Genomic DNA, 20,665 nt, shown 5'->3' on the forward strand with positions numbered 1-20,665 from the left:
TCTGAACGTTCTAATAATGCCTTTTCGTTTATACCAAATCCTTATATTTTAATATTTTTGTTTCAGATTCGGTGGTAAGATCGTCAACGTCGCTCAGCTGATAGAATTACTAATGACTTGCATTCTGTACGTATTACTCAGCGGGGAACTGATTTTGGGAAGTTTCCCTGAGTCGCCTATCAGTCTCACATTCTGGATAATGATCGCAACAACTCCGCTACTGAGCTACGCTTTTTTAAAGTCCTTGCGTGGTGTCTCTTGGCTCAGTTTTTGGTGCACCATGGCTCATATGGCAATTAATGCATTTATTTTAATTTTTTGCTTTACACGGGCCACCGAATGGCAGTGGAAATCAGTCCAGATTAAAGTTGATGTTTGGACATTCCCCATTTCCATTGGTATTGTAGTTTTCAGCTATACCTCACAGATATTTCTACCAACACTAGAAGAAAACATGGAAGATCGTTCCCGGTTTCACTGCATGATGCATTGGACTCACATAGCAGCAGCATTTTTCAAAGTGTTGTTCTCGTATATCTGTTTCTTAACATGGGGAAATGGAACGCAGGAAGTGATCACAAATAATTTACCAACTCAGAGCCTAAAGATTGTCGTCAATTTAATTCTTGTAGCAAAATCCACTCTTTCCTATCCACTTCCATACTATGCAGCCGTGGAGATGATTCAGACTACATATTTCAACGGAAAACCTTCGACTTATTTTCCTTCTTGTTTTGACGAGAACTGTCGCCTCAAAATATGGGCAGGATGTCTGAGAATTGGTCTTGTCCTAGCTACAATGGCAATGGCTATATTTATTCCTCATTTCGCAATACTTATGGGTTTGATCGGTAGCTTCACTGGTACTATGCTTTCTTTTGTTTGGCCGTGTTTCTTTCATATCAGAATTAAAGGCAAAATACTTCCATGGTACACAAAAGTATTAGATATTAGTATCATTATAATCGGCGTTGTTGTAGGTTCCATTGGAATATATTATTCTTTCAGGGCACTTAGTTTAGCTTTCCGTGGTATACCAACAACACCATTTCATGCGAGGGACTTTCACAAAAGTCTATAAGATTAGGATTTTACATATGTTATTGCAGTTCCAAAATACGTCTGTTTTTTAAAATGATATTTTGGTTTCAAGCATTTTAACTTTGAATATTGATGTTGCTGTTATTTATTGATATGTCATGTTCTTCAAAAGATGTATAGAATAGAGTTTCTATATTTTTGTCAAAATCAAGAGACAGCTCTATGCATTTTATATCCTGCAATCCCTCCTCTGAGATGAAAATGAATACTGAACACTCAATAGTAATAACAAATTGTTAAAAAGAAATTTCATTAATTCTAGATGATGTTAAATTATTGCTTTGGTTTTTTGAAAGAAAAATTCGGCTTAGATATCTTGAATGCGATCTTTAATTATCATATGTAGATTATCAGTGGCCTGCATAGTTTCTAAATACACTTTCACATTAATTATCATATTAATGTGAATATTCAACAAACATTTAGAAGTTTGTTTGTTTATTCTTTATTTAGCTATATTCGAGAGCCATTATTTCCGCTTATATATTGTACATAGGCGCTAGTCATAGGCCCAACTAATTTCTACTTAGTTGTACGGCACACTCAGCGACTAAATACCTCGATTACCAGATGTGCATTGTGAAGGTCGTGTACTGTCATAAATAAACAGATGTGTGTATTCGTGAGTGAGTGCTTGTGTGTTTTACATATATATATATATATATATATATATATATATATATATATATATATATATATATAAATTAGGATAATATCGATATTTAAATATCGATCTTATCAAGTGGTGACCATGGGAATAAATACCATACAAAGGTAATAATTATTTAAAACTATAAATTAGGGTATCTGAGAGATACCACCATGCTGAAATAGCAGTCAAAACCCTGACCCTAAAGCCACCTTAAATGTTCATATCGCGCCAGGAGAGAAGGCAGAGAGACAGGGTCAGGGTTTTGACTGCTATTTCAGCATGGTGGTATCTCTCAGATACCCTAATTTATAGTTATATATATATATATATATATATATATATATATATATATATATATATGTATGTATGTATGTATGTATGTATGTATGTATGTATGTATGTAAATAGATGACAAAAGAATTTTAAAAAACCACATAACAAGAAACAAGAAGATGGGATGATTTCAAGATCAAAATTATTAGACTCAGAGAAACGGTAATAATTAGTTATGTTTCGACATTGTCTTTCTTCTGAAATTAGTGTAAAGTGGAAACAGAGGAGGAAACGTGAAGAAAAACAGAAAACAATGAATGAGCAATGTTGGCAAAATCCCACGTGAAGCTTGTCTACGAAAGAGCTGTTGACTCATAATTGCACACAGCGCATTTTTGGATAAATGTTTCTGCAGCAAAAGATTGTGTGAACAAGATATGTAAAAGTAAGACCTCAAAATGAACCACAGAGTTCTTTCTTATTCATTAGAAGATGGAAATTTTAGTAACTGTTACTCCGAGTTTCTCATTGCAGATCTTCGGATGGTAAGATCCGAAGATTGACAAGTGAAGTTCAGAATAATGTTTTCTGAACTTTTCATGTATGATAGATAGATAGATAAGTTTCTTTATTGGCCACACAGGGCTGCACACAGATGGGACAAGTTACAAGGTAGAGCTTTTCTTTTGGGAGATGAAAAAAACAAAAAACAAAAGAAACAAAAAAAAGGGGTGGCGTAGGTTTTCGATCAAGAGGGATCGTAAAAGGGAAGAAAAGAACAAAAAATAAAATAAAATAAAATAAAATAAAAAATAAAAAAAGAAGAAAAAAAAGAAAAGGAAAAGGAACAAAAGAAAAGAGAAATGAGATAGATAGATAGATAGATAGATAGATAGATAGATAGATAGATAGATAGATAGATAGATAGATAAGGGTGGGGAGGAAGAAGGAGCGAGAGGGGAGGATAAATTGATTGATAGATGGAGATAGAGATAAGTAGAGGTGTGTGTGCTTGTCGCTAGTTAGGATAATTAAGCTGGAATTAACTCGGTTTTCCATGGCATAAAAATGAATAGAGTGCAATACTTTTTTCCCGAAACGGAACGCCAGTCCGTCGCAGAATTCAGCCTCTGCTGCAGCTGTAACTCATTTTCATCTGAGTTAATTGGAGCAACGTGAAGTAAAATGTTTTAAACACAAAGACACAAAGCGCCTCCTTGGCCGTGAATTGAAACTACGATCTTAGGATCGAGAGTCATTTGTTTAACGTTTCTAAATAAGGCTGGTTGTCAAGTAATAATGTATATAAGTCTTATCTGTATTAATTTGGATTGTGTGAAGAAATGAGGTGTTAGACGAGAGCTCGGTGTTATAATAGCTTTGTTTAGAAGCTGTGGTTGTCTCACAACATAGAGTCAGTATATTGAACGATCAGGGGCATGCTTTTTTTGTGGTTTTTAAACTTGAGTAATTCAAATATTTTTCAAACTACTAACACAATGTGTTTTCAGTGCTCTTGTCTTTTGCTTGTCTTCTTAAGCTTTCTGGCTCCACACACACACACACACACACACACACACACACACACCACACACACACACACACACACACATATATATATATATATATATATATATATTATATATATATATATATATATATATATATATATATATACAGGGGGCTAGAAATCTTGCCAAATTTGACATGAAGGGCAGATGCATCACAAAATATAAGGCTATAAACGAAAAAAAAACGTGAACAAGGGATGATAACTCATTTACTTTAAAAGTTACATTTGTTGAATTCTAAAGAATATACTTTCATAAAAATTTCAATGAAATGGATATTTATACTCACGAGCACGTGCTCATGTATACAAAATAAAATACATACGCACACACATATACACACACGTACCTACGTCCGTACTTATGTATGTATGCATGTATTTAACCCGAGTGTTTGAATATATAAATTTCAGTATCAAATTGTAGAAAGATCAGTGGAATAACTATCAAATGTATGCGTGTGTATCCATAGTGGAGGTTTGCCAGTGTCTGTCAGAGTAGAAACCTAGCGATGGCAGAATTTTCTACTGAGCAATGATATATTTATCTGCACGAGGTCGCCTTCTAAGTATTTCAGTTCTTATGTTCAGATACTAGGCATTGTAAAACCCATAAAATATGTGCTCCCTCCTGTTGTGCAAAGCTTGTATTTTTTAATCTGTTGACGTATGGTCATGATTTTTTAAGAATCCTTTATCTGATTCGAGTCTTGGCATCTTGGAATTGTCGAAAGATGTGCTGCACTTATGAAAGCTTATAAAAACTTTAACAATATTCTTTTATAACCAAAGCACATATTTAAGAAACCTCAACAAGAATCCTATGATGCTAGCCAATTAAAGCATACTGAAGGAACGAAACGTTCGGTACAACAGATGCCATCAAAGAGTGTACTCCTTCTGAGTACAGTCGGTATATTTGCGCAGAACTTAAATAGAATTTCTATATCCTGTGTTAAAGGAACACTCCGTCGGTTACGACGATGAGGGTCCCAGCTGATACGATCAACGGAACAGCCTGCTCGTGGAATTAACGTGCAAATGACTGAGCAATCCACAGACACGTGTACGGCTAATGTAGTTCTCAGGGAGATTCAGCGTGACACAGAGTGTGACAAGGCCGGCCCTTTGAAATACAGGTACAACTCATTTTTGCCAGCTGAGTAGACTGGAGCAACGTGAAATAAAGTGTCTTGCTCAAGGACACAACGCGTCGCCGGGAATCGAACTCACGACCTTACAATCGTGAGCCGAATGCCCCTAACCATTAAGCCACGCGCCTTCACTATCCTGTGTTAATATTGAATGAATACATATTTTATCGACATTAAATTCCGCGTGTGTGTGTGTGTGTATTACACAGTTAGATATCTCCTTCCTCGAGAATATTTTTCCGTGACAAAATGCAGTGAATGGACTTCTTAGGGTTCGAATATGTCTCGAACGTATTTGAACTGGTTACCGAAAAAAATAAGTTTATATAAATCACAGCTTAGCACTTCTAATCCATATCTGTGTGTGTGTGTGTCTGTGTGTGGAAGGGTTGTGTGTACAAATATATATAGAAAGAGATAGGAAGAAAAAGAGAGACACAAAGAGTTGGGAAGCGAGTTAATAATAAAACATAAGAACTTCACATATATTTATAGCATTGGGGGTGTTCTTGTGGTTATTTTCTTTCAATGCATACAGAAAGTTCCAGGCATATTTTAGCGTATTTTACGTTCGGAAATTAATAACATGGTGTTGAGAAATATTCAAAGTGTAACTTCCATCAACTATGACTATGTGTTCATGAAGTTTGTTCCGTAACATTTGGTTCCGGGTTCAATTCCATTGCGATACAGCTTGGGAAAGTATCTCCAGCCTTGGGTGAATTCTTGGGTCAATCGATAATCAATATTTTGTAATGGAATTTGGTAGACGTAAACTGTATAGGAAGCCGCCACAGATATACACGTATGTACCGCACACGCACACACATATATGCGTGTATGTACGTGTGTACGTGTGTGTGTGTGTGTGTGTGTGTGAATGCGTGTATGTATGCATGCATGTATGTACGATCGCTCACATTGCATCATGCTTGCATGCCTGTCATATAACAATGCTATTACTAATATAATCTCGTACAATGTCACATAATCAGGCCGTTGGCAATTAAACCGTTCCCTTGGCCGGAGCAATCTGGTAAGAAAGGCTGCTCGAAACCCAAAGACTAGAAACCTAGTAGGTGAAGGCGAGTGGCCTAGTGAGATCATGATTTTGATTCCCAGACTGTTTGTACGTTTGCGTAGCTCCAGTCGACTCAGCTGCAAATGGGTAACTTTGTGGTAAATCGGCGTACATGGGTGAGATGTTGATTCAAAACTGGCGAGCCACGTTTCGCATTTAGCGATCGAAAGGATAAATGCTACAACCCGTACTGTGAATCCCAACTGGTTAGGATCGGTTGTTCAACTACGACGATATTCATTCATTCATTCAGAAACCAGGCATCTGACAAAAGGACCATTCAAAATAGCATTGGGGTCAGTGACTATCTAGAAATGGCGAACGTGCTTGAGAGGGATACATCCTAAGTTCTTTTCAGAATATCTGTTTAGGAGAAGGGTATTCTAATATTAAGCGTGGGAATCACTCAGTTTCTGCTCTTCCTAATCAATGTTGGCTCATTCAAAAGAAACCGTTCTTTCTGAAAAGTGAGTGCAGTTCTGTTCATGCTTCATTCATTATAATTAATTTCCTGTCCGGGACTTCGTAGAACACAAATAGAAGCGGTGATGAGTCTTGAATTATAAGGGCTTGACAAACTGGGAACATTTAATTGCAAACCTGTGCGTAAGCTTTGGATACTAGTCGCGTCTTCTCTAAAGTCTGGAAATTGGCAGGTTTGGCAGCATCTGCAATTACCGAACTGTTCTTTTTAAGTATAACGTTTATCATCTATTAATTTGAAAGGACCTAAAAGAGGTGGCCCAAACAAAGCTTGCCTGATTTGAAACTGACCAGCGAACCTGCAACTAGCAGTTGTCTTCTTACACGCGGACGAAGTAAAAAAAGAGACCAAAAAATATACCAATAAACTAAATAAAATGTGCGTTAATCGCTGGCTAGTGATGAAGAACTCATTCCAATCGCAAAATACTACATCCTTTTTCTAGCGACACGCTGTCTCTGATCTCGTAAAGAGAGAGGTAAGTTATATTAAATATCTGAGCGAGAGATAAACAGTAACTGTACAAAATCGCAAAATATATTTGCCAACTAAATGTGGCCACATTTAGTTGGAAAATATATTTTACGATTCCGTACTGTTACTGTTTATCTCGCGCTTAAAGATTTTATATAACTTAACTTAAATTTAGATCGAACAAAGTAGTGAACTGTTCATATTGTCACAGAATTAGTGTTCTACAATATAGATATAGCTACTTTATTTGAAACAAGGTTGTCTGATGAAGCCAGATAGAAGAACATGAAGCCAGATAGAAGAACATGCTCTTATACGGTATATTATAAAGGAAGGTCTTATAATGAACGTCGAGAAGCTAGTCTTAGTTTAGTTGTAAAGATACATCTGGTACAGCATCTTACAGAATTGCCATTCCAATAATTTATGAATTCCGTTAGTATATATATATCCCTAATAAGTCTGTATACCACGGTAATACACTTTTGCAATCCTTGGTAAAGAAATCAGCTTCAGGATTTCAAAGGCTGCAGATGCATTCAGTGAGTTAGAAAAAGGTTTTTTGCCACAGTCAGATTTCAAAACCAGCACAAGAATAGCTGTGTATCAAGCATGTGTGCTTATAGTATCGTTATACGTGTGTGAGACGTGGACAACATGTAACAGATATCTTCAGCTTCTAGAACGTTTTCACCAGCAATGCTCGCAGTACAATATGATAATCTTTTCAAAGTGCTGCAATGAGATCATTTGTCAAATTTAGTTTTCATTAAACAAAGGCTTGGGTGGTTTGGTCATGTAATTCATCTGAAACATAGTAGATTACCGAAACAATGACGTTCTGAATCAGGGAAAGCGTTAGGAAGGGCGTAAAGATTGACTGAAAAATGCAGTAAAAAAATAATGTCAAGCCATTGGAGAAGTCCGATTGTTAGTGATTTGAGTGTATACTGAACTAAAACTTTTTTGCATGATGTATGGAGACTGCAGAATTATTCCCTAAAAAGAACTTAAAGCAGTTTCAAACGTGAATTAACTTCACCATGAACGGCATGATACAACACATAATGTCGAAAATCAATATAATATTCTGATTTGATTTTGCATGTGGCTTGTATAATAAAGTATGCTGCTCAGAAGCTGAGTTAAAAGCATACCACCCAAATGAACAAATTCCAGCAGATAAACTGAAATGTCCAACTTATTGACATGATTTGTTTGACTGAAGTCGTTGCAAGTATCATTTGCGGCAAGAAAATATTTGCTAAGTATTGTGTCTAAGAAATGATAATATCCGAACACGAGTTGACTCCTGCAATGTATGTATGAACACAGGTAGGTAGGTAGGTAGGTAGGTAGGTAGGCAGGTAGGTACGCATCTTTCTTTCGCTGAAAGATTTAAGCATCGTTCAGAAACCGAAATTTCTATGATACATCCTTGTCCACTTCCTGTCAGAAATGTAAGGATCTAGTGATTGGCTTGGGTTTTTTCTAGCTGAAAAATTTTACGGGCGTTTAGGTAATTCTATGAAAAATTTAAGCAATTTTCATACCAACCTAAGTTTCTAACTAGGAGTGGTCTTCTCATTGCAAAAAATTAATAAATAACACACATGGTCGTGAAGCTTGGTCGCGAATACAAGCGGCCGAGATGAGGTTCCTCCAAAGAGACTTTGAAGTAACGTTACTCGATAAAGTGCATAGCATGGAGATGAGAAGAGCGCCTTCACGTAGAGTCGCTGCTTCTCTGAACCGAGAAATCACAGCTCCGATGCCGCAAACATGTTGTAAGAATGTCTCCGGAAAAAATCGCTGGACAGGTTTTACAGGCAAAATCAAAACCGGTCAGAGACCCAAAAGTAGGCCATGAACTAGCTGGTTTAATAAGATCCATGAGCTCGGTTGATCTCGCTTGAGGATTCAGGCGGATCAACAAGAGAGATTGCATCAGACAAGACCCTAGGAGAAAGTATGCTTGAAGACTCTGCCACACACACACACACACACACACACCACACACACACACACATATATATATATATATGCATCTGTAGACCAGTCCGATTTGAACCCATGACCATATATATCTATATCTATATCTATATATATATATATATATATATATATAATATATATATATATGTATATATATATACATGCATACATACACACACATGTGGTTGGGCGTGATGGTATATGAAGAGGCTTAAAATGTTTTACAAGTGAACGAGTAAAGATCACAAAAAATATCATAAGGAGCATTAGGAAGGTGGGCTGGTAGAATCGTTTGCATGCCGGACAAAATGCTAAGCGGCATTTCGTCCGTCTTTACGTTCTGAGTCCAAATTCTGCAGAGGTCGACTTTACCTTTCATCCTATCGGGTTCGATAATAAGTACCAGTTGAGCACTGGGGGGGGGGGTCAGTGTAATCGACTTACACCCCTCTCTCGAAATTGCTGGCCTTGTGCCAAAATTTGAAATCAGTATTATATGTATTATATGGAGCATTATCCTTATAATTATAAAGATGCCTCTGAGTGGCCCAAATTTTAAAATGAATCGAAGAAAGCGACATTCAAATTCGAACTACTTCCAACTGCTGATCCACTGTAGAACCGTACTTTTTCCTACTCTCACTTTAACATCCTTTGTTGTGCTGGATGCCCGTGAACTCCGTCATGTGCTTCAATAGACAAGCATATTCTACCTTCTTTCTACAATACGTTCTATGTGCTTCTCAGAACATTTTCTCTTACAAATAACTTTCTTCATGCTTTCCACACATCCATACATTTTATTTAATTAAATATTTATCGCAGTTTTCCCTTATTCCAACTCAGTAGTGTTCTTGAATTCAACGGTTGTCCTCTATTTCCTCAAATATGATTAATGACTTATCATCAGAAACAGCAGCCAAACAATTAATGAAGCATGATCAAATAATTTTTTTGTTTTGTTTTTGTTTTTTTGTTTTGTTTTGTTTTTGTTTTTGTTTTTTTCTCATTTCTTACTGCAATCTGTCACTGCAAAAGGCAAGAGTATTCAAACAAAAAATAACATTTATAAATCAACAATATAACGTTTATATAGGTATGACTTCTCTCGTGGCAAGTATTTTTATAATTTAAGTATGTACAGCAATGTTTATCCAGATTTAATAAGCTTTATACGGATTGAAAATTGTCTTCTAGGAATAAATATACAGTATTGCTCTTTGAAAACTCCAATCTGATTCGATCTTAATAAAGGAATTGAAATTATATCAAGTGTTTGCGTTAAAAATGATTTGATAATGATGCAAGAATAAAAAAAAATATGTTGTTTTGGTGTGAACACAATCTCTGTAACAAAATTTGCCAAATATAAAATTTAAATTTCAAATATCGCTTTGAAATGAAAACGACAGCTGGAACAGATTTCTGTTATGCTTTCTTTTAATTGTAAACTCTGGAAACCAGTTTATAAATTCTAAATGTTTAAGCGTGTTCATTGAATTTAACAAATTGAAGAGAATATTTATTCATATTTGGGTTTTAAAATGAGTTCTGTACAGAAAACATGTTGATTATCATTACTAAATGTTACACAAAAATAATACTGTGAATATATTTTCTAGAAACAAACACACACATTAAAACAGCAATATAACAGAACTGGGAAACATGAAATAAATATAGAATCTACCCAAAATGTACGAATGCCCCAGTGCATGCAAAGGACTATCTGAAATGTATCATGTAATACTAAGGTCTGGCTGTTTGGAAAGTAAACATTTGTAAATATAACCAAATATACTTTAACACCGAAACCAATTTTAAACACAGTTATCCAAACACACATATCATCTGAACACACACTTTCTATAGAGAAACTTCAGATTTAGCATTCTGTTAGAGCTATTCAAATAAACTGAATAATCAGAAATTTTTATCTTGTCTATGTGTTATTTGAAATAGGTCGGCGGATGACTAAGATTTTCTCTCTAAGGCATCCCACACACAACAAAATCCAGTATCCCAAGTCCCGAAAATGATTGGTACGCAGACCTGACAAAATCCCTCCACTCCTCAAAACTAAGTGGTTTTTACCTAGCAACGCAACAAATGCAAAGCCATTGTCTGAACTGCGAAAAATGACTTCGAAACTATCTCGCCTTCCAAACTGTAATTTTATAGAATCCTCTTTCGTTCCACTTCACAACAATAACGGTTCTGTGAGCAGCAGCCCCTGAGAAAGCATCTACTTTCCCTCTCTACTTTTCAGTCACCTTCAAATTGCACACACTTGATAAATTTCCTCTAGTTTTATCCCCCTTTCAACTCCTTCAAGTCCACCATCTTACATACACAGACAGCAAATGCAAAAGTACCCTTGGTCACTTCAAACCAAGGACATCAATTCTGATGGTGTCTCCTCCTCCATTATTCTCAAACATCGCACCCCATAGGTATGCCCTGACTCATCAAGCTTTTCGATTTTTTTCTCTCTGCAGCGTGTCGCATCCTCAGGAAAGTAACCTGCCACCTATCACCCTATTACACTCACTTCTAATATTTCTCCGGTAATGGGGACAACCATTAACAAGGTCGTCCTCTCACAACTTCTCTCTCTCTCTCTCACTCTCTCTCTCTCTCTAATGAGCATCAGTACAGTTTCCTCTTCCACCTGCTAGTGTACTCTCGTCTTGGAATAATTTGATGAAAAGCAAAGCTTTTGACCGTGCCTATCATGCGTATCTCCATCCGTCTCTCACCCTCATGGATCAGAAGCTTCCTATCAGATCGCATAATTGCCACGTATGTTGACGGAGCTCTTTCTGTTCCTCATTCTATAAATTCCAGCTTACCCCAAGTATCCAGTTTTTGTGTGCCCCCCCCCCCCACTTTCTTACTTCTATACATCAATGACTTGCCGCCACATCCGACAATATTCCTCTGACGCAGGTGAAACTACTTTTCACGTCTTCCTAACATTTTCCAGTCATGCGTGATCCATCCGTAACCGAGACACCGCACACCAAATGCACGCTGACTTCATGACCAGAGGCAGAAAACATCTACCAATGGAGATACACCTATCTTGTCTCCTTTCAACAGCAAGAAAACACAAACAGTACTCATATCCAAGAAAACATCATCGCACCACGCCCTCTTTAACCATGAGCCATATCCCTTCATTTTGATTGTGTCCAATCCACAAGACCGCACACTAATCACTCGGCTCAGCCCTTCCTTTACAGAACACCGGCCAGCGGGAATTTCTTCTCAACTCATATCTTTCCCGCAGGTGTCTACATACAAAGGTTTTACAGTGGATTGGAAGCACTCCGTCGGTTACGACGATGAGGGTTCCGGTTGATCCAAATCAACGGAACAGCCTGCTCGTGAAATTAACGTGTAAGTGGCTGAGCACTCCACAGACACGTGCACCCTTAACGTAGTTCTCGGGGATATTCAGCGTGACACAGAGAGTGACAAGGCCAGCCCCTTGAAATACAGGTACAACAGAAACAGGAAGTAAGAGTGAGAGAAAGTTGTGGTGAAAGAGTACAGCAGGGATCACCACCATCCCCTGCCGGAGCCTCGTGGAGCTTTTAGGTGTTTTCGCTCAATAAACACTCACAACGCCCGGTCTGGGAATCGAAACCGCGATCCTATGACCGTGAGTCCGCTGCCCTAACCACTGGGCCATTGCGCCTCCCAGGTTTTACAGTACAATTAATGACCTCACCAGTCTAGCAGAAATTATAAAAGCGATGAGCTGCACATCCTCCACAACCTGGTGACTAAATAATTTTAAAAAGAAATTGTTACAGAATTACCTACAAGTTTATGACTTCACGGCAATTTCTACTTTTCTGTATGGAAACAGTTGTGATACAATTGCAAAAGCGGTGGATTAGATTATCCTTATTTAATAGCTTCTGAATTTTCCAAAGTATTAAATCACGGCATTTTCTATCAAGGCATTTACAAATGTACAGGAAAAATTATGTATAAGTTATATATGATAGTGATCCTAAAAAGCCGTTTACTGTCATTCAAGAGCTATCGTAATATTCCTTTAATAAAAGTGACGAACTAAATCATTTTTTTAACTTGAGCTGGTTTTTAAGAAAAATAATGATATATATGGTTCAATAACTTAATCTTAAAACTCTTTATTCAGAATATATATTTGGTTTGCAAATAGATATTTCCTTTCGATTTTACATTAAAAACTCGATTCTAGATAGTTTTCACAAATCGAAAGGAATTATGAGTAAATCCTCAACAAAGAGTGTATTCTTTGCAAGCAATCGTAAAATGTTCAGAGATTAAGTCTTAAGATAATAGTCTATTCAGCTGTGCAGTACACGCATGCTTCGATTTGTGACTATTTCAATGGGATTAGATGCATCCGTTTTAGATTAAGTCAAATGAAGTGCCTGCTTTCTTAACCTGAGAACAGTATTGTAAAACCATGTTATCTCTTTCTTTCATTTCAGCTGCATCCATCTAGAAACCAGTTCTTAATATATTCACATGCTTAAAATCAAGAAATGATGACGTGATACTTCAATAAAGTGGTTATTAGATTATAATAACTGAAAGTGTGAAGACATGTAAAACGTTTCGATTGTCTTATTTGAACATAAGCTTATTTATTTCGAATAAAACCACAAAACAAATGTTTTCTTTTGTATTGGCCAATTTTTTTATGGATATGAAGTGTTTCAATTGAATTAATCTAAGATATTAACGATATTTATTTCATAAATTTTCTGTAGACGTTGAATTAAGAAAAAATCCAACGTTCTACAGTACAAACTCCGCCATATTGAAATATAGAGTAAAATTTGATTTAAAGAGATTTTCTCAGTGGTTACTGGACCTGCCAGAAACGGCTAACAAATCCTCCTCAAATCACACACTGTCATGTTGACAAAATATTAGATAATATATATTTCGTTAGAAAATAGATATTTCCTTTCGGTTTTACATTAAAAATGTAATCTAAACAAAGAGGTCGGAATGATCATAGGATTCTTGTTCAGGATTGATTGGGAACTAAACAGCAACAAAGAATAAATTACATAAATACACATAATGGTCAATAAGTTATAATTTTAATTTATCATTAAACTAGCAGTATCGCCCGGCGTTGCTCGGGTTTGTTTCGACCCTTTAGAATTTTTGAAAAGTAAAACTTTTGCATTATGTAGCTTGTTATTCTCTTTAAGCGAACATTTTTCTGGTTGAAATACACCGAAAAACGGTGACACAGCAGTGAAAAAATCGTAAAAAATAGGGATTTTCATAGAAAAAAAGCACCTTTTTGATGTAAATAATTTTTGGTGTTAACATGGTCCGATTTGAATTCTTTCTTCTACGGAAGGAAGAGCAAGCCTTCTTCTATCATACTCTCAATTTTGATCAACTTGCGCCGCAGGGTCTCGGAGGAGATAGTGTTAGTTGAAGGCTACCAAACCTGCCATACACAGACAACTTCAGCTTTATATAGAGAGCTATATATTCCCCTTCGATTGCCGCTCATTCAGTCAGCATTCAAATTTAAACTTTATGCAACTATTAGCCTACTAGAGACTATATAAACTCTGCAGCTACAAACTTTAACTGACTAAACTTATTTTCAGTATCCAAAATCCTACAAGTATACTATTAAACTTTAGTGCCGTGGAGTCGATTTAACTGACTGTATCATTCCTTCTTCAAATTTGGCTAGCTATTCAGCACAGCACAGTAAACAGAAAGAAAGCTGATTTTTGAATGTTACTTAAGCCTTCAGAATGCTACTTTTCAACAAGTACTAAGCAATTTATCTCTGGATGCGTTTTATCATTTGAGGCGGGAGACGGCCAAATAATGACTATCCAGTCGGTAAACTTAAATCATATCTAATCAAATACCTGCAGTTCTTAAATTCCCTATAAAATCACATTGAAAATAGATTATAGTATGTAAGCAGAAAAGAAGAAGACACATCAAACAACAACATAATGACTATTCTAGAACAGACATCAATAATAGTTCAGCAAAACATGCAACAGGACTAGAAAGAAAACTCAAAATTCTTGAAACTTTCTAACAAAACCCACAAACTAAATGTAAATATAAACACCGAAGTTCTTAAAACTGACCGCCTGTACCATTTTGCCAATCGCAAAATTTTATCTCAGTGTATTGTCCTCGTTTGAACTAATAAAAAGAATGTGAGAGCATGAAGATTGGGGGGGTTCGATCTACTTGAAACTCATCAGTTTTGGTGTAACATACTTTCGAATTAAATTGTACGCTTAATCCTGTATCCTATTTTCCACCAGATCACAACAGGCGTCCCACACAATGAGCACAGGGTTTAAAGCTGTTTCTTCTCAATCAATGACTTCCAGATGGCTACTCATGGGGATCGACGGGGTAGATCGTATTAACTCATGAGATGGAAGACATAGCAATTTGAAGTTGTGCATTGGGTAATTTCATTTTTTTGTAACGTGATGTGGGAAAATTCATGTCAATTGGTATACCGTTATCATAAGAAGAAGCAGTAAACTCTGATTGATTTGGCTATGTTCTGTGTTGATAAGCATAATGCATTCTACCACCAATACTTCTTCAAATTTTGAAAGATGAAAACAAATATAAATCATGATCAATCCTTTATATATCAACATCTGTGGACTTCATTCCGATTTGAGCCCATGATCATTACCTTCTAATTAATACGCATTTCTCCAAATCACAAATCCAACGTCGCTTACTTTTAAAGCCTATAACGGCTGTCCCATCTACATCCAGTATTCCAACTTTTCTCAGAAAGGTGATTAGAATCCATTCTTCGCTCCGCTTTCCTTACTCAGCGAGATATCAACAACAAAGACTTCCATTTACTCTTGGCCAAAGAACAATAACTACTCAACTATCTCCTGCATCGAGAACATTATCTCATGTAACCTCACTGTGAAGTCATCATTCTCACAATCTTCACAATTTATCTAGAATCTAACACTCCTATAACGCTCTTTTTTCTCTGCACCAAACTTAACGTTTACCAAACTATCGTCGTCCCTGCACTAATAAAATCATCTGACCATTACTCTACCAAAGCTTTTCAGAACATACTCACATTCAGCAAAACATGCCGGTTTCCTGACCTCAATGTCGTCTCAAATTAATTTTACGCTGACTATCCCTAACAGAGGACGCATTTAGCACTTGATCCATAAGAGACAGCTAAACTGATGACTGAAACAACCATCTTAACTTCCACATTTACTATTTATTTTGTTTAGAATCAAAACTCTTCCATTACTTTACTTCTCTACCTTGTCACGCCAGCCATCACAAATACACTTAATGTGCGAAAACGGTTTTATTACTTCAAATCAACAAGATCATTCACTCTGTGTGCCCTTATCCTCACCATATTCTTCAGTGTTTCTGTAAAGTCTTTACAGGCATATAATCTACACTAGATTTTGGAAACATGCTTGTCCGTCCCATCTCCAAGAAGATCAATCTCCACCAATTATAGGTCTATCAATCTCACTCTCAGCATTTAAAAGGTAATAGAAACGGTCGGTAATTATCTCCTACTCCATCTTCTTGACTTTTTCTATGTTACATACCAGTGGCTTCTCGCTCTTGTTAAGCTCTGCGAAAGCAATATTATTACACTTGATATCATAAAAGCCCTCCTCCTTAAACCCATGACTTTAATTCAATGAGGAATATTTTACGTTCTTGCTTAATTAGCTTAACGTAGCAACTAAATAATTCTTATGTTCGTATACCGTATTTTTAAAAAATAATGACATTGGGTTATGTAATCTAAAGTAAAATATATTTGAAAAGATTTGAAGGTCGCTGATAATAGGGTTCACCCGAGGATAAACATCAATAATAAAGATAATCACAACAACCTATAGCTTTCGTCCGTTTTGCAACTCTTGGCTTGGTAGTTTCCTGAAAGACTACATTAAAAGGGTTCAATCTGACTCACGGATTGTCGACTCTGGTTTGTCACAGAGTTCGGTTATATCTCCCTCGCTTCTCTCTCTCTCTCTCTCTCTCTCTCTCTCTCTCTCTCTCTCTCTCTCCTTTAGAAACATGTGTTTCGGTAATTTTGTGATGAATAATGCTGATATTGTTGACACTAAAAGCATGTAGAATAGCAACTTAGATTAGAATTAAATCCTAACATTGCCCTCAAAATGACCTAGACTTACGGATGTAAAGAATTGGATGATGTATGAGGACGTAGAGGTATCCATTTTGCAGAAGCTAAGGTACATAGAAAGAAAGATTCTTCATTGTGAAAAGCACCATCCCTGTAATGTTTGGGCAGACTGCACACTTCAACATATGTTTAAGTGAAGTCAACAATGCTTCTGAGTAAACTATATTTTGCGTAAGTCCAGTGTTGGCAGAATAAATATGCAAGTCATCTGCGCTGCTAACTCGAGACCATGTGACATATGAGAGCATGTGACATATGAGACCATGTGACATATGAGAAAAGCAGGGTATTTGTTAATTGAGACCAACAATTTTGAACCTGAGCTTTGTTGATTGTCATAGCACAATGGCACTAGGAACTGGAAGTGCTTGAATTGAAAGAGCACATTTGAGGGAATAAGGGGCATGCGTGGACTGTATGCGATCTCTCCTCAAAGGCAGCTGGCAATAATGGTGGCTTCTAGGACATGACTTGTCAATGTAGTTACAGACAATCTTGTACCATTGCATAGTCGTGGTGGGTTCAAATTCCTCAAGTGCATGATAGGTGCACTTTTCTTTAGGAACGACTTCTGAGCTGGCAGACCTGTGGGTTGTAGAGAGTTGAGAAATTCATCTGGGTACTTAACAACAGCATGTTCGTCGATGGTAGTATCAATGGAGACAAACGTTGAAGCATATCCAGGTAGAGTATGGAGGAGTTCAACAAATCATTACCCGTCCAATTAGGGGAAAATAACGTACTCGACTTTATCTTTATTCACAACGTTCAGGTCATTCCCACAGCTATTTCCAACCAAAGTATTATACAATTATCTGTATTGGTACAAAGATATATCCTACTCGCAGCATGGATTTCTACCCCGAAGATCTTGCCTAACAAATCTTCTCCTTCTTGAAGAATGGATTACAAGGACCATGGATGAAAAAGACTCGATTGGCGTGGTATTTTTGGACTTCGCAAAGGCGTTTGACTCCGTTGATCACCGACTTCTCTAGCGCAAACTTCGAGCATTCAAGATTCATTCATTGGTGACTTCGTGGATTTCTTCCTTCTTGAGCTATCGAACCTTTTGGGTGCAGATAAATGGAGAGATCTCCGCGGAGACGAATGCATGCAGCTGCGTTCCCCAGGGGTCGGTGCTGGGGCCACTACTTTTCCTTCTCTATATCAACGACCTGCAAGATTTTCTTGATGGAAGAGTTCTCCTATTTGCAGACGACGTCAAACTTGTCTCGCCTAGGAATCAACACGACATACTCCAATCGTCGCTGAACCGAGCTTGGAATTGGGCGGAAGAATGGGATCTGCCCTTGAACGCTTCAAAATGCAGCCATTTGCCAATAGGTTCACCTCCAAACTCTCCCTTGACTAATGGCCACAAACATCAACATCTTAAGATGGTCACTGAAGAAAAGGATCTCGGCATAATGATCGATACTACTTTCAGACCACCGCGGCAGGGTATCGAGGTGGCGAACAAAACCAGAAGGAATCTTTTCCTCATCCACCGATCGTTTGCCAACCTTTCAATGGACGTCTTTAGGCCGGTATACGTCACTCTTGTTCGACCCATCCTTGAATATTACATCCATACCTCAAACCCATATCTCCAGAAAGACATTCAGCACCTGGAACGGGTTCAGCACTTGCCCCCCCCCCCGAATGGGCGCGGGCTTGTCTAAGCTTGCATAAGAGGAACAACTCCAACGGCTGGCACTACCTTCATTCGAACGACGGGGGATGCAGGGAGATCTCATCTGGCATTCAACATTTGCGTACTGGGGTCGATCTAATCGTCTGGTCCCTTCCCAAAATCTTTCGGGCCTTGTGCCTCGAGTAGAAGAGAACATTCTACTAGACGGCAATCTTCAGTAATTATTCCCAAAGATACCACTGACCACAATCTTTTATATCAATGCTGAATACGTGTATATATATATGTGTGTGTGTGTGTGTGTATATATAAATCAGGCTGAAACCGGGTACAGCTCTCCGGCTTACCACTTTCAGTCAAATACTGTAATCCATGTCAGTAGGGAAACCAGACGCTAAATGATGATGATGATGATGATAATGATAGTGATGATGACGATGATATATATATATAGATAACGGTACTTAGCGCCAACTCGAGAAATCTCTGGTGAGACCTTTTATTGGTGTACCTGAAGAGACCTTAAAACAGGTCGAAACATGTGTTGTACCCAATAAAGTCTATCACACATTCCATCTCCTATTTTATCAATATTTTATCAATACTATTTTATTTTATGAATACTATTCCCTTCCGGTCATTTCGAAATGTAACCACATGTGAATCGTTGGCGATCTTTGTTCTCCGTCTTCCTTTTTTCTTGGATTTTCCTCTGTCTCCTGTTTCTGAAGAAGAGCTTTGCTCAAAACGTAAAATCACATTTCTTTCCCTGAGCGTCTGCTAATACTTTGCATATACCACGTCCTTGCGTTGTTATTATTTCTTCTGTCTGTTCTTGATTATTTTTATTTACTATATATATGTATAAATAAAGATTCATATGAATGTGGTAGTTAAGTTGAAGGCACCAGAATTTAGTATGGTATTATCCATATAATTTAAAATTAGGTGATTATAATCAAAATAAGCAACAAGGATATCCAGAGGTAATGCAGTACGATCGTTTTATCAAATACCAGTTTTATCAAATACCATGCAACACAAATTCATCATTAGTCAAATTATTAAAATTATAGAATTTATCAAAATTACTTTTGTCTCCTGAGGATATGTCCAATTACTATGTCTATTCCGGTGCTATCAAACAGCCATAAAAATTCTATTGTCGATACGAAACGATTAAAGAAATTCTCGAACAAATTTCATCCAAATTTAAACCCCATTCGCAGCTACACCACTTCAACGACAAGTCTTTCATTGTCCAATGATTTTAACACGTGTAACGTCAATCGATTTAAACCAGTAAAAGTTGCTATGGAAAATACAAAACATGTAAGAAAAATTTCAATAGCACAACCTTTACAACCACTATCATTCAACACACACACACACACACACACACACACACACACACACACACACACACTAATACATGAGCAGGAGGACGACCTTATCTTCGTTTCAAGGACGTCTGCAAAACAAATAGGAAGTCAATAGATCTGGACGTCCTGAGATGGAAGGAGGTCGTAAATGATCGCCCATGCTGATGATGCAAAAGGGGATGGTGCGATGGGCAGAGAAAGAGAGATTTGCCACCGAAGAAAAGCGCGCTCGAAGCATCTTTAAAGTATCTTTAAATGCAGTCAGCAGATGCAAGACTGCCACTCCCGTGTGTGCCTAAATAGCTACACCAGGCCTTGCACCCATCAGCAGCTAACGCAAAATTCTCCAGGCACAGATCTATGGTCTTTCGAGACCGATAGATGGCTACCTAATCTAATCTTAATTATATATATATATATATTATATATATATATATAATTAAGATTCAGATGAATAGATACTTAAATTGAGGCACCTTGCTAATTCGGTATAATCTGCACACCCCAACAATATTATTTGAACATTGAATGAAAACATTACATCAATTTGAAAGGAACCGTTCTCGTCAGATGACTGCATAGACTTCAAACATAAAG

The 20,665-nt window shown here is 37.1% G+C and overlaps 1 protein-coding gene across 2 annotated transcripts in view; it reads left to right on the plus strand.

Moving 5' to 3' along the window:
• Positions 1 to 13,466, plus strand: part of LOC115215891 (vesicular inhibitory amino acid transporter) — a 59,562-nt gene extending 46,096 nt beyond the window's left edge. Inside the window, exons 3-4 of one of the 2 annotated variants that reach the window (XM_036506017.1) lie at positions 67 to 802; positions 13,278 to 13,466. In XM_036506017.1, coding sequence (XP_036361910.1) covers positions 67 to 802; positions 13,278 to 13,322 — 781 coding nt within the window. In that variant the 3' untranslated portion in view covers positions 13,323 to 13,466. Of the gene's footprint in view, positions 1 to 66; positions 1,763 to 13,277 lie in introns of those variants that run through there. The other variant, XM_029785242.2, reaches the window with a different exon arrangement.
• Positions 13,467 to 20,665: the final 7,199 nt, after the last annotated feature.

This window comes from Octopus sinensis, linkage group LG9, assembly GCF_006345805.1.
Source record: "Octopus sinensis linkage group LG9, ASM634580v1, whole genome shotgun sequence".
Lineage (NCBI taxonomy): Eukaryota > Metazoa > Mollusca > Cephalopoda > Octopoda > Octopodidae > Octopus > Octopus sinensis.